The sequence below is a fragment of the Suillus fuscotomentosus genome (assembly GCF_016647785.1).
Source record: "Suillus fuscotomentosus strain FC203 chromosome Unknown F5891scaffold_59, whole genome shotgun sequence".
In the NCBI taxonomy this organism is placed as follows: domain Eukaryota; kingdom Fungi; phylum Basidiomycota; class Agaricomycetes; order Boletales; family Suillaceae; genus Suillus; species Suillus fuscotomentosus.
The window spans coordinates 62,660-76,619 of NW_024539571.1; the positions used below are offsets into that span (position 1 = coordinate 62,660).

Genomic DNA, 13,960 nt, shown 5'->3' on the forward strand with positions numbered 1-13,960 from the left:
GACACAAAATCGTGGTCATTATCATCACCATTGTGGTCGCCCAGGTCACACATCTATACCATCTTTTATTCTTATCCCGCGCTGAAAGAATTCCTTACCACACATCCATACTTACTGGGCAAGCATGGGTATATGAACTGATCAGTGGTCATCCAGACAGGATCAGACACAATTTCGGCGTCGACCTTCAAATTTTCGATGAGCTGTTAGCGGTTCTTAACCGACACGGCTTTGTCCAGTCCTGGAATGGGGTAAGCATGTCAGAGCAACTCGGCATTTTTCTCTACACGTGTGTTACTGGACTTTCGTCTCGCCACGTCGGAGAAAGGTTCCAGCGCTCTCCCGATACGATTACAAGGTAAGTGCCTAACTTTTGATATAACTATTGTTCAAGTTGTGCTGATTTCTGCAGATATTTTAAACGCCTACTCATGTTCTTTTCATCGGCTCCCTTCTACACCTTGAACGTCCGCTTCCTGGACCAAAACACCCCACTTTCTGCGGCAATTCATGCTGACCCTCGATTCCGATTCTTCGACCACTGTATCGGTGCTGTTGACGGCACCCACATCCGCGTTTTTGCGCCGCTTGAAGACCATGTTGCCCTGCGCAACAGGAAAGGCTTTTTATCGCAGAACTGCTTGTTTATCTGCGACCTCAACTTCTTTTTCATTTACTCACTCACAGGGTGGGATGGCTCAGTTGCCGATGCTTCCCTTTGGAACGACGCATGCTCTCATGATTTGCGTGTGCCCAAAGACAAGTATCTTCTAGCCGATGCTGGCTTTGGTACATGCGACGCACTTCTCGTGCCTTATCGAGGTGTCCGCTACCACCTGAAGGAATGGCGTCAAGCTAATCTCGCGTGAGTTCCTTTTTTCTTTTGTCAGTCTGTCTATTAATTTTTTTCTAGGCCTAAAGACCCGAAAGAGTTGTTCAACTTGCGACACGCTGCACTTCGCAACATCATCGAGCGGATATTCGGCGTCATGAAACGACAATGGCGCATCTTAATATGCGCGCCTGAATACTCCATGGACATCCAGTCCCGGATCCCAGCGGCGCTTTGCGCCATTCACAACTTCATGCGAAGAAACAACGGTGATATATTTGATCTTGCCCTCGAGTATGGGCACGATCTAGCAGAGGATGATGGTGTTGGATCTGGCGCACATTCAGAGGGACCGGCGGATGCTGCTGAGCGCAGACGCGCAGATGCTCGTAGGGACGGAATCGCGCAAGCAATGTGGACTGACTATCTCGCAGAACATGCACGAAGGGGACTCCCATTGCCATAGTTGTAGGTAATACATGAATTTTGTACTACGAAATGATCTGTACGCTGCTACGATACAATCATATATTCTTGTGAGTCAATTGATCGCCGTGGTGCACCACCGCAAAGGACTCGCTTCTCTTCCAACCACTCAAGCCTCGTCACCTCATCCAACAAGTAGAAAATGATCGCCTGGTTCTTGTGTTCAGCTAGAAAGTTGGCAATGCCCAAGCGCTCTTTGCTCGTGAGGTCTGTATATTTATTGAGGAGGGAAATGGCGCTTCCAACATGCGTGGAAGGCTGAGGCTGTGGCTGCATTGGCGGCAGCGCCGGCGCTAATACAAGAGTCTTCTGCATCTCACGTACTACTTCTACGAGGCTTTTCATCGTTTCGGTGCCCTCCTGCTGTGCCAATAGCGTGGCAGATGGTGGCCGGCCTCGTTTCTGAGAGCCTGCAGCTGACGCAGGCGAAAGCGCGCTGCGTTTTCGCTTTCCCCGGCTTATACTTGTCCATGCCGAGCCACCGGCAGAGGTAGACCCTTCCGTGGAAGGAGCGAGAAAGGTAGATGGAGGGTCCACTGAGGATGGTGGCGGGTACACTGAGGATGACGGCGGGTACACTGAGGATGGTGGCGGGTCCACTGAGGATGGTGGCAGGCCCACTGAGGATGGTGGCGGCCCTGGAAGTGTGTTGTCTGTGGCTGTGGGGATGGAGGATGGTGTGGTGGCATTGGTGGCGGTGGTAGGTCGGAAGACGTGAGAGCCTTTTGACTTGCTTGGCATCAACTGCTGCATGATATCGAAGTGGTCGAAGCCCTTCATCATGAAGGGCCTCGCGTGAGGATGCGACTGAAAACAATATCAGTAGAGGGGTATGCATGCAGTCTATTTGCGATGACGTACCTTTATAAAGCGTGCCCATACGTCGTCCTTTTTGTCCGTGATACCCGCTCCATGATCATCACTCCAAGTAAAACCAGAAGTACACTTAATTTCAACAACACTTTGGTATGCTTTCTTTAACTATAAAAATATATGTCATTGATTTGCTGGCGGCTGAAAGTTCACTGGAAACATACCGATGTCCACTTATTTTTGCAAACTGTGCCAACCTTTTCTGCGCCCCTTTGATGCGGGTGTTTTATCTTGAGGTGCACATATGCTTGATTGAAGGTGGGCGCCTTGAAGCCCCCATCGCCTGATGCAGGAAGGGCCTGCAGAAGGAACTCAAGAAAGGTGGTTTCTTCTGCCTTCGTCCACACCGCAGGAGCCTTCCTGGTCGTTCCGCAAGATGCAGCAGCTGATGTCACATCTATAGTACCCCGGGAACGTAAGGAATGCGAAGAGCCGCCGCTTGATTTATCAGACATTGTGATGATACTAGAGTATCTTTTGTTTTATTAGATAATAGATGCTTATTAACGCAGTCAGGTCATCACGTGCGGTTTGAGCCAGAAATTTTGAACCCGGAGTCATTGTCCAAACTGGACCTTATCATTCTCGAGCTCCGAAATTGGAAACTCGTGCATTTTACACACACGCGGTATTCGTCCCCCCGTCTAACCCAGCAGGAGCATTTATAAAATTAAAGGTTACATCCACCTCATGTAGAAGCTTCGAGTTCCCTGAACCATTACAGTAATATTACTGGAACGTTATATTTGAATGTTGATGAACACCATCCATTAATTTATTCCAGGTCAATCACCTCGTCGATCGAGACAGTATAGATACTTCATAAAAATTTATCCTGTTCGTAAGCAAACCATACTACATAAGTCAACGAGATAATATGAGGGAGTAAATAGATCGAACAGGTAAATATTAACGATGAAAGAAAAGGTGGTCAGGAACAAATAGCAATAGACAAGGAATGCATATCGTTAAATAAACCAAAATGTCTCATATACACACATATACAGGAGACACAAAGGAAGTGCCACGCTACCCTGGAACGTTATTTGCGGCTTTATCACCTCCATCTGAACTGTCTTTGCTGCTGAGGTCTCCACTGCGGGTGGTACGCTCAGTGTCCCTGGACCCGCTGGGTGGCGAAGTGTCAACGTCCAGGGCATCTTCACCGGTATCTTTGAGAAGTACAACGCTACCCGCGATAATCGAGGCCGATACTGAAGTAACAGTTGCCTCGCTTCCACTAGAATCCCTACGAGGAGGGAGACCACGTGACTTGGCGGTCCGGCGTTCGGGCCGTCTTTCTTCCGGAGGGTCATCAGGTGCAGGGGAAAGAGCAGAATTATCAACAGAGTAGGGAGGAGAAGGCTCTCCGGCGGTAGGAGTGCGCGCCGCGGTATTGGCGGCGGAGCCCCTTGGGTTGCGGGAGCGCTTGGCAGGATAGGTCGCGTCACCGTCATCAACTTCTCTGCGCTTTCTTTTGTTCCCGCCTCCAGCAGGGCGTCTCCTGCGGGAACTAGGTTTTTCCTTGAGTTCTAGCTCGGGGACAGGGATTAAATCGATAGAGGGTACGGGGGAGGAAGCTGGCTCATTTGCGTCGCGTACTTTGGGCGCGGGGCGACGTGCGCGATTTGAAGATCGACGCGTGGGATCATCCATTATTACTGCCGGCGCGGGGAGCCCGAACGCAGTTGGATCCAAATCGGGGAGAGATAGGGCGAGACGACCAAGAGGATGATAAAGTGGCAGTGAAGGGCCCATCGTCCAACTCTTATGTCTCTTAGAATGGCTGGGCTGATGGACTGTCCAATGCTGCAGCGATTGAGGGGAAGGAGAATGGCTCGACGAAGATGCATGAGAGCCAACTGGTGGCACTTCTAGATGGAGAGCGGTTGTCCCTGCGGTGGGGGAGCGATACGTGATTTGTGGCTTCCAACGGATCGAAGTCATGGATAGTATCAATTGGTGACGGGATGGTTTGCGAAAGCTAGTAGCTGGCGAATAGTCTGAATCCTCAAAATCTGCAGAAAACGATGAAAGAGAAGGCTCACGAAGTAAAACACTGTTATGGTCGCATGCCACGACGAGCGTGTGTTGAGCGTCCTGATGATGTGCGTGAGCGCCAAATTGCACAATGATCCGGGAGGTATAAGTAGTAGATATCGTTAGCTGGTGAGCTATCTGATAACGGAGACGACTGAATTGTCGCGCGGAAATAAGTCACAGCTGGAAACTGGACGATGTGTTACTCTGAGTTACGCGGAGAGTTTATCAAAACTAGTAGTGAGTACGAGCAACGTCCGGAATCGATGCTGTCACAGTAAAGCTGACCGGCACTGTTTATTTACCGGGTTATGTAATGATGACCGGTCTTTAGCCAATTCCTCACAGCTTCACAAATCTGGTCGACGCGCACACCTCAAAGCCTCTTCCTTTTATCACAAGAAACGCACCAATGCGAGTAGGGAATCAGACTTTGTTCGCAAGTATGAAATGCAACAGTACAATACATTAACATCATCAACAACAACAACACCAATTGCCGACAGGAGGTAAAGAATATCTATACGTCGTGACGCCTCGCAATGATCAAGTACTATTACTGAAGGTCATGAGTCTCCGGCGAATGTTCAATAGGCGCTCTTTTCTTGTCGAGAGCATTAGGCGTCTCTGAGCAATGGAAGCATCTTCGCTGACCAACTCCTTCATACGCTCAGAGAAGTTGGGTCCAGATGCGGCATCAGTCAGTAAGCTCGTAAGAAGGCTCTGCGAAAGTTGTTTTGCTAGGGCATGATGAAGAGCATGCTCGATCGTGAAAGGAATATGGTCGATGATACGCTGCTCAAGGTGATAAGCGCGTCGAAAGGGAGATGATGAGCGAGACTCACCTTATAAGCAACGTGAAAGTAGGCTCGAACGTCAGCCATCACAACCAACTCTTCCTCGAATGAGTCGGGAGGTAACAAGCGTGCAAGATCTGAAACTTGAAGACCCGCATACCCTGCTTCTGCAAGAGCCCTCAAAGCTTTGGCTTTGGGCGCCTCTTTGGTTTCGGTCCCCTCTTTGGTTTCGATTAGCCCCCCAAATCCACTATATATACTACTAGACTTTGGCTTATCGAATGAGGGCGAATCCTTGGGAGGTGGTGGATCGTCACATTCGTCTTCAGGAGCTAGCCGTGATGGAGCATCGGAAATCTTGGATGACTTATGTTTCTTTCGTATAGGTGCCATAGGTGCCATGTACAGAGCAGGTCTACTCCGAACTGTCTTATAATGAGCCAGCCATTTTCCACGGAGTGTCTGAAGATAGTGCGTGTTCTGAGTATAGTGTGGAATAGTTTCCAGATCCAACGCTGTTTTGACGGCGTCTTTGGCACGCGCCCTGCAGATGTCAACCTGAATTCGAATCAAATTGCTGATTTCAAAGACAACTTGAGCCCAGACGATGGTCATGAAGAGTCAACGCTTACCCAAAATATTCCTCGAGAACCTTGAAGCGTCCAAAATGGGTGCTTATGAGCGTGTCGACAACTTGGTCAAGCACATTATTGACACCAGCAAGACAGCGCTCAGACGGAACAACCCAAAGTTTAGTGAATTGAGTAATGAGGTTTGCCTTTGCCTGATATGGCACGTTGTTCGGAAGCTCCCATCCAATTGCCCTTGATGAATGATTGAGCTGCCGTCCAAATACAACAAAATAGGAAAACAAACTCTTGGATGACCCTGCGGATGTCATATATGCCCATCACTTTCACGCCTGGGTCTCGCTCAGTAAGAGTCATGTTTCCTTCAGTATCATCCAGTGGAACATAGCCTTTCGGGTCATTGAAAGGCCTAAAGTCAGGGGCAGTGCCGCGTATGTTCCTTTTGAAAATAGCATAGAGAGCACGATTCTGCTGTGCAAGACTTTTGTCTTCGTGACTGCCATTCACAAAGCTCTTGAAGTCATCGCAGAACGTATTAACTCGTCCTAGAACTTCGATTTGTGGGTCGTTTTCAAGTGGTGGGGGCAGTTCATCGAAATCCTTGGTACATTTCGCGAGGAGCGTGTCGACATCTTCTCTGAGACATGGTAAACTATAAACAATGTAAGCGCTTCATAACGAGTCAGCTAGAACAAGGTCCACGCACGTTTCCTCAATCAATTGAATGAGCAGTCGGCTTATATCAGAGACAAAGCCTGGAATGCCGAACCTATGACGCTCGGTTACGTCCTTCCAGGGCGACGTCGTATCAAAATATTCAGCAGCACGCCTTTGCGACTCAGCACGAGACAGGCGCTGTGCACGTTCGGAATCATCGGGAAGACGCACGCAGTAAAAACCGTGCATCAGTGTGTGCTCCTCCGAACGGCCTTCGATGATTTCTACCCATTTGCGGCGCTGGTTGATAGCTCCAGTACCAAGCGTGTCAGGCTTCGTAAGCACGCCTGAAGAACTTTAGGTCATTTAATCGCTGTCCTGCAGTATGGGTGGCTCACCGATTGTTCGCTTTCCATTGGGGTCAGCGGCCCTGGCGAGACTCATAGATTGTTGATTTTCCATATCATCTGGTACCACACCCATCAATTCAGTAGAAAATAATTTTGCAGTTCAAACACGTACCGCTCATGGGAATTGTAGTCAATATGATAGTATTTTTTTTCTCGATGTAATGTTCTGCCAAGTTTTTCACCAACGCGACAGCTTCGGGTTCTTCGTTTTGTATTAGGCCTTCACTGCTCATCAGATATGTCGTCTCGATCCATATAAGCTTAATTTACCAGGTAGATCATAGAATGACAGGTCAGTTGCGTCGGGATCTTCAATCGAGACGCATACTACGTTGCGGGAAAACTTCAATGTGTTTTTTATGTTCTTGAGTTCCTCGACGGTCTTTGCGTGGAAAGTCGAAGAAGCAACATTCGGGTTCAGGATGGCTGCCTGAGCACGACGCAGCCAAACTTCGAATTCACTTCTGTCAGTGATCGTTGGGCCAAATAGTACATTAGTAGGCTTTTGAAGGTCTAGGCCGTTGCTATCGAAACCGATACGTAGAGTGATGGTGCAGGACCACGATTTGGCATGACTAGACATGTTACATTCCATAGGGCATCTGCATATCGTAGTATGAGCATACCCGCGATAGCTAGTAGTTATTAGAGTCACCTTGTACACGTCCCGCTATCTCTTGGGACGTTGATCTTTATTGTAAAGAAAAAAATGAATAAAGGAATAAAAAACAAACTATCTGCCTACGTACCCCACTGACGGCCTCGACGAGTGAACTTTTGCCCGCTGAAATTCAGGTTGAGTATAGCTGTGGGTGAGGGAGGTGACCACAAACCGGATTGGCCACCAATTACGACCACGGATGGTAAGGCAATCAACGCGTCGGCACTGTGGAAGGTAGCGTGAGCAATTTGAGGTTAGCAAAACCATAATCACCCACCCCATGGATCGAAGGTCAGCCATCATTTCCATAAGTTCCCTGCGCCTGCGGGCATAGTCGGTGGATGATATGTCTACTTCCTCCCATGGCTCTGGAGGGCTCATGGAACCAGAGATGGAAGGGAGAGACGTAACATCAAGAGAGGGTTCAATTGAGGGTTCCGTCGAGGCTGCTTGTTTGCGTCTATTGCGAAGTAAATCCATGGTAGATTGAATGATAGAGGCGTATTGAACACGACATTAGAATGGCCTCTGCTTTTATGCGCCGGATTTCGGTTCAGAGGCTTCTTGAACACGTGTGTCGACGTACAATGCACCGTGACCGCAGCTTAAAGTCCAACCAAGTCGTAATCCACGGCATAATGCAAAAAGAAGCGCCTTTAGATGCCCGCATGCATGGCTGTTAGCGACATGTTATCATGCATCGAGGGCGATTCCTACGTGAAGTAATATGTCACGACCAATCATAGAAGATCTGCGATGACCTTTTAGGCAAATCATGTTGCTCTGGCACTATCGGTTTTCATATCAGAGCCCATTCACACACGCAAGTACGTGTACAGGATCATCGGAAGACGGACACGTGCAGGAGATAAGGCTGTTATCACATCCATGAGTCTTGTATGACTCAAGAATGAATCAATGGTGGTGATGAGTTCAAAGTTTTTGGTATCGCATTTAGAGTTAGATCCTGACTAAACGTCACAGGTCACAGTTTGTCACACCCAGATCACGTTGAAGTAAGGTAGAAGACATCCAAATCCAACCACATTTTGAGACACCATTTTGCACAACTTATTGCACTTTCCTTATCCACTTTCCGGACATTCTTTTTGCACTAATCTGTTCCTAAGACCTCCCTGCATAGACTGATGGTCTTAAATTTTCTCAAAACCAAGATTTGAGAGACTTATTTCTGCTTTTTGTATTTGTTTTATTTCTTCCCCAAATACATTTCCGACACTATAGGCGGAAAATAAAATATTTACCCTGTGGATTTGGCCACATCATGTGATTTAATATAACCATATATGGTAGCTTACATAATACCTGGCCCTAAGCTAGCATTACTTGCCGGTAATCAGTTGTAACCATACTCTAAGTACTATTTGCTGCATGGTTATTTACAAGTGTGGTTGTATTATCAGAGTGAAAAAAAGTTAATTTGATTGAAAAGATCATTTTTTTTGATGTTGCCAAAGTGATTTTCAAAGCAAATAGTGGTTTTGAATTTTTGAGCTTTGAGATTTGGGCGTGGGAATGGTCACGTGATCACATGAGCGCAGTGGTTGAATCTAAATGTCGTCTACCTTAGAAATGTTTCGAACGAGGAAACTCACGGTCACAGCACAGGCTTACATCAGCCTTCCCGAAAGGGAATAGGCGCGTGCTGTGGTGCGGCTGCGAGGAAGAAACGTTCCAGCGTGCATTGAGGATGAAACGAAGCATCCGACGTGTCAAAACCAAGGGCCATTGATGGGCAACGATGATGGGCGCGTATTGGCGCGGTTTTTTGGGATCTAGGAAGGCTGTGGAGGCAGAGGGAGGAGGACAAATGGTGCATGGTTGTTGGGTGAGACAGTTATGAGGGTGAGAGCCGAACTGCAGTGGGGCCAAGCGAGCTGATGCTGTCAAGGACTGTAACTTTCCCACAGAGACCGTGAATTTCTCGACCTGCAGCTGTCTGCATGGTCCGTTTTTCTTGCAGGTGTGCCAGCCAACCAAGGTATGAAGCCTCCCCATCTTGAAAACTTCACTGTCCCAAGATTTACGGTCCTAGGGTGATATACTGCCCACGGCTCATTCGGGCACATCATCTCTCTGTTTGTGGGTGAGATTCTCATTCTGCGCTTGGCACCAATGCCCCCCCAGGAAAATGGTTGATTGGCGATGCTGTTCGCTCATGCTGCTGTCATCACCACCATCACACTGATGCACATCGACGACTCTCTCAATGACTGGCTAACATCCCCCCCTTCAGTCGGAGGCACCACCACCAGCATGTCTACACTCTCGCGCACAGTATGATCCTCTGTCCTAACACCCATTTTAGCGACTGACGTGCCAGACAGGCTAACTTATGCTTCAAGCTCGTCTTTACTGCCATCTCCCTCTTGCCAAGTAGTCCAATCTTGTCCAATCTTGTCTTAATATCTACCGTTCTCCCATCTCCCTCTTGCCAAATCCTTCTGGATAACCTGCTCAAGCTCGTCTATCTCATCTTAATATTCACCATCATCTCTGCTCTTGCCAAGTCTTTCTGGATAACCCGCTCAAGCTCATCTATCTCATCTTAATATTCACCATCATCTCTGCTCTTGCCAAGTCTTTCTGGATAACCCGCTCAAGCTCATCTATCTCATCTTAATATTCACCATCATCTCTGCTCTTTGCCAAGTCTTTCTGGATAACCCGCTCAAGCTCGTCTATCTCATCTTAATATCCACCATCATCTCTGCTCTTGCCAAGTCTTTCTGGATAACCTGCTCAAGCTCGTCTATCTCATCTTAATATCTCCCCTCTTGTCAAGTCTTTCTAGATAACCCGCTCAAGCTCGTCTTTCTCGTCTTAACAATTCACATCATTTCCCCTCCTCTTGCTAGATAACACGCTCAAGCTCGTCTATCTTGTCTTTATATTCACATCATTTCCCTTCTTGCTAGATAACCCGCTCAAGCTTGTCTATCTCATCTTAATATTTACCATCATCTTCTGACAATCCATTGCTGCATTGCTGCAACTTTTCAGGCTGAGCAAACTACATTTAAGTTGCCTATACTGCATCTCCCTCTGAACCTCCAGCTGCATTTTAGGTTGCTGACTGCATCTCCCTCTGAACCTCCAGCTGCATCTATCGCGGGCGTGAAAATCCCATTTCATGCCTTTACGACTGAACTCATGCACAAGTGCAAGTGCGACCACAGGCTGTGCATGGGTCACTCCCAGCTCGTTCAGGATTGAAGTAGTCTTCTCGCTGGAGTTGAGGTGCGTCAGTCCAGGAGAGAAGGTACTTAAAAATAGTGCCAGGGTTATCAAAATTCTCTGCCCAGCCCCCCCAAGTGCAGATCTGGCAGAGTGGCCACCAAAGTACCATGGCCAGGTACTGACAACCTCCACGACGGAAAGAATGAGTGCTGTATGGCTGGGGGTCGATGCCAATATCAAGCAGGTTGTTTCAGAAGTACTCGAGGAAGGAATCTGCAGTCTGCAATCGCAGATCAGTGGGACTGAGGGCCGATGACCATGACAACTCACCATTCCATCATGAGCATTTGCACTAACACCATCTCGTCCCATTTTTTTTGCGAAAAACATAGCCATTCATGTTGAGGCCGAGATGCCGACAGTGATGCCACCAAGCTGCCCATGCACGAACTGGACACATCCATGGTTTGTTGGGATTTTCGTACAGGAAGAATGGCACAATACCTGCATTGGGTGAATCAGAAGAGAGCAGAGTAGTTTTTCTTTCTGAACTGACCTCCATATTGATGAGTCTTGCGAAAAGGGAGCATGAGCCTGATTCGACGCTGTCGTGGCTGATAGTATTCAAACTGGACATCACTCCATGTGATGTGAAGAACCTCCTCAAACTGGAGCAGCAAGAGCATGGCTGTGACGAACATCAGCTGCAGCATGAGCCGAACTGTAGAGCCCGCCCAGCTCTGGGGTGCCTCAATTTTTCATTTGTTTGATGTCGGACCAAAGTCCTCGTCAATGAAATTGATGTTGTACTCATACAGCTCCCTCATGGTCTGCTCATCCATTGCACATGCACTCGTGACCACCTCTCCAGCTCGAACCTGAATGGTGTATGAGAATGTGAGTTGAGCAACCTTTTCGAACACAAGGCCTACCTTGATGACCCAAGCTTATCATGTACTGTGATACTGTCACCGAGAGTGATGGATTTCCCCGCAGGCAATAATGTCATTATGATGTATTATATTGCTGTCATGGTAGAAGGAAGGTGATATATCCTGGTTTATGACACGATGTGTGGGAAGATGATACATCAATCATAGCGCTGTGATATAACACCTATTTACTGAGGATATACCAGCAGTAGAGCCATGATATATCAAAGATATATCATATATTCCCCAGCTGCAGTACTTGCATATATCACCTACTACTAGTAGTACCTGTGATATAACACCTATTTACTGAGGATATACCAGCAGTAGAGCCATGATATATCAAAGATATATCATATATTCCCCCAACCGCTGTACTTGCATATTTCAATGATATATCATCTCCTACCTTAATGCCCCCAGTAGAACATGATATATCATAGATTACCCTGGCTGCAGTACTTGTATATTTTAATGATATATTACCTACCTCAATGCCCTCAGTAGAACATGATATATCATATATTCCCCTGGCTGCAGTACTTAAATATTTTAATGATATATCACCAGTGACCTACTAGCACATTCCTTAATCTCACTTGCTTCGTAAATTAAAATCCACAACGAGTGACACACAAGGGCACAAGTCCCACAATTCAATAAGTCAAAGCAAAAACAAAAAAGTTGATAAGTACTAGTACTACTAGATATGCTGAGATCATCTGCTTCGAAGTTCCATGATCTCGCTGTGTATGAGCATGGCTATGCAAGTGCTGCCGCCATTCGGTTGGCATACATGTGAGAATTTCCAGTCTATTGATATGGTACTCGCCTTATGGTTTGCGGCGCAGGTTTACCACCTGCCTCGATGTGAGCAAGATGGGGCTGCAGGTTAAACCCCATGTCTTTGAGGCAGATCGCAAGTCTTGTGGTAAATGCAAGCCCTACTATATGGCCGCTCTTGAACAGAACATCGAGGGTCAAGAGGTATCGAAACGCAAAGGCTCGACTCTGTACATCCTGGATGCCCTTGTTGATGAGGGCCATTGCCTCTGTGGGCTTCCACACTTCATATATTGTTCAGGTAGCTACATTAAAAACATGACAGACTACAATATATCTACTTGCGAGACTTTTTCTTCGACCCCTCACCACTGCGCTGGACTTCGGTCTGCTTCCTCTTTGGTGCAGGCTTTGTTCCTTGCTTGACACCAATTTTGTTGGCTTCAGCAGCTTGCGTAGAAGGACGCAGTGGGCGCTTGGTGCGTCTGTTGGAGGCAGCAGAGACAACAGGTAACGAAGACACCGTCTCCGTCTCCAAACCAGGTTGGAGAGTTTCACCAGCCAAGACTCCCCCGATGTCACAAGGTGACAGCTGGCGAGAAGCCGCAGAAGACCCCTGGTCAATGGACAATGGTTGATGAGGAGCTGACAGGGGTTGGTGTTCGGTAGACTTGAAATGAATTGACTTGGGTGGTGTGGATGTAGACAGGAGTGACGGTGTGATAGTCGTTAGCAAGGACAATGGAATATGGGTGTCTGGGGGTGCATGCGGCCCCAAATTGAACATCGGTTGGTTGAATGGCAATGGATTGCCATGCGGTTCCATGGACAGTCCATTGACCTCCTCAAGTGCAGAAAATTGATTCATTTGCTGAGCCAAGAGCGAAGCAGGCTGGGGCAAGAGGGTGGTGTGAAACAACGACAACGGATGAAACATGAGAGGAGGGATAGCTTCGACTGATGGATCCGCCATGCTGACACCTGGCCATTGAGTGCGATTAAAGGTGGGGGATGTAGTTAGTGGGTCTTCATCAAATGCTGTCGACTTTCTCCAAGCAGTGATTGGCGTATCTGTCGTGTTATGAGCAAATGTGATAGGGTTCAAGTCAGTGCACATCGACCACTCACCATGTTCTTTCATTCCTGCAAGTGTGTTGAAGTCCGGAGAGGGATCAAGCACATTTCCAACCAAGGACTTGTCCTCCGGTGAGATCAGGCCAGGTGGAAGATGGGGTGAGGTTGACTCATCCTCCAGTGAGATCAGGCCAGGTGGAAGACGGGGTGAGGTTGACTCATCATCCAGTGAGATCAGGCCAGGTGGAAGACGGGGTGAGGTTGACTTGTCCTCTAGTGAGATCAGGCCAGGTGGAAGATGAGGTGAGGTTGGGGTGGATGAGGGAGCCACTGGCAGCGTGGACTTTGAAGATGCACCTATGGTAAATTTTCATTAATCATAATTTTGAGTCACATAGCCAGGAATCACTTACCATAGATGTGTTATGCACTCAAATAGATCTGTTATGCGGAGCCCTAAGAGGGGCGTCGTCCGCTAACGTTCGTGACGTAACCGGAAGGGTCCGGTGTAGCGACTGAGACTGGCGACGTCGAGTCGGCAGATATCAGAGACGCGCGTGTCACGTGACTTCTAAGACGGATGTCTTCAAAGTCACTGATGTTCTCAAAGTAAGGACAGTCTTG

General features: G+C 47.8%; 5 protein-coding genes across 5 annotated transcripts; 1 reads left to right on the forward strand and 4 right to left on the reverse strand.

Moving 5' to 3' along the window:
* Positions 1 to 2,926: 2,926 nt before the first annotated feature.
* Positions 2,927 to 4,262, reverse strand: F5891DRAFT_1055738 (uncharacterized protein). Its single transcript, XM_041362674.1, has one exon. The coding sequence runs from the start codon at positions 4,136 to 4,138 to the stop codon at positions 3,221 to 3,223; it is 918 nt and encodes a 305-aa protein (XP_041221604.1). The 5' UTR covers positions 4,139 to 4,262; the 3' UTR covers positions 2,927 to 3,220.
* Positions 4,263 to 4,677: 415 nt separating this feature from the next.
* F5891DRAFT_1055746 (P-loop containing nucleoside triphosphate hydrolase protein) lies at positions 4,678 to 8,314 on the reverse strand. Its single transcript, XM_041362675.1, has 15 exons — positions 8,063 to 8,314; positions 8,028 to 8,031; positions 7,933 to 7,996; positions 7,624 to 7,877; positions 7,519 to 7,571; positions 7,435 to 7,469; positions 7,341 to 7,375; positions 6,956 to 7,287; positions 6,798 to 6,905; positions 6,674 to 6,742; positions 6,325 to 6,622; positions 5,905 to 6,270; positions 5,661 to 5,852; positions 5,077 to 5,605; positions 4,678 to 5,026 (listed from the first exon to the last, which is right to left on the reverse strand). Exons 4-15 carry the CDS (start codon positions 7,824 to 7,826, stop codon positions 4,778 to 4,780), a joined length of 2,469 nt encoding a protein of 822 aa, XP_041221605.1. The 5' UTR covers positions 7,827 to 7,877; positions 7,933 to 7,996; positions 8,028 to 8,031; positions 8,063 to 8,314; the 3' UTR covers positions 4,678 to 4,777.
* Positions 8,315 to 9,512: 1,198 nt separating this feature from the next.
* On the forward strand, positions 9,513 to 9,919 carry F5891DRAFT_1193463 (uncharacterized protein; the record flags this gene model as incomplete). The annotated part of the gene is made up of 2 exons (XM_041367747.1): positions 9,513 to 9,644; positions 9,695 to 9,919. 2 exons carry the CDS (start codon positions 9,513 to 9,515, stop codon positions 9,917 to 9,919), a joined length of 357 nt encoding a protein of 118 aa, XP_041221606.1.
* Positions 9,920 to 10,518: 599 nt separating this feature from the next.
* F5891DRAFT_1130407 (uncharacterized protein) lies at positions 10,519 to 12,382 on the reverse strand (the record flags this gene model as incomplete). Its single annotated transcript, XM_041364524.1, has 7 exons — positions 10,519 to 10,756; positions 10,907 to 11,051; positions 11,104 to 11,268; positions 11,326 to 11,425; positions 11,469 to 11,512; positions 12,181 to 12,241; positions 12,308 to 12,382. The coding sequence occupies 7 exons, from the start codon at positions 12,380 to 12,382 to the stop codon at positions 10,519 to 10,521; spliced, it is 828 nt and encodes a 275-aa protein (XP_041221607.1).
* A 217-nt stretch (positions 12,383 to 12,599) lies between these two features.
* Positions 12,600 to 13,752, reverse strand: F5891DRAFT_1193464 (uncharacterized protein; the record flags this gene model as incomplete). The annotated part of the gene is made up of 3 exons (XM_041367748.1): positions 12,600 to 13,333; positions 13,391 to 13,693; positions 13,746 to 13,752. The coding sequence occupies 3 exons, from the start codon at positions 13,750 to 13,752 to the stop codon at positions 12,600 to 12,602; spliced, it is 1,044 nt and encodes a 347-aa protein (XP_041221608.1).
* Between the last annotated feature and the right edge of the window lie 208 nt (positions 13,753 to 13,960).

Bases quoted from the DNA above. Each gene is read 5' to 3' on its own strand.
- F5891DRAFT_1055738 (XM_041362674.1), bottom strand. From the start codon at position 4,138: ATGACTTCGATCCGTTGGAAGCCACAAATCACGTATCGCTCCCCCACC.
- F5891DRAFT_1055746 (XM_041362675.1), bottom strand. From the start codon at position 7,826: ATGGATTTACTTCGCAATAGACGCAAACAAGCAGCCTCGACGGAACCC. The intron at 5,853-5,904 runs GTTTGTTTTCCT...TCATTCATCAAG, and splicing joins ATCCGCAGGGTCATCCAAGA to GGCAATTGGATGGGAGCTTC. The intron at 5,606-5,660 runs GTAAGCGTTGAC...CTTTGAAATCAG, and splicing joins GTTCTCGAGGAATATTTTGG to CAATTTGATTCGAATTCAGG.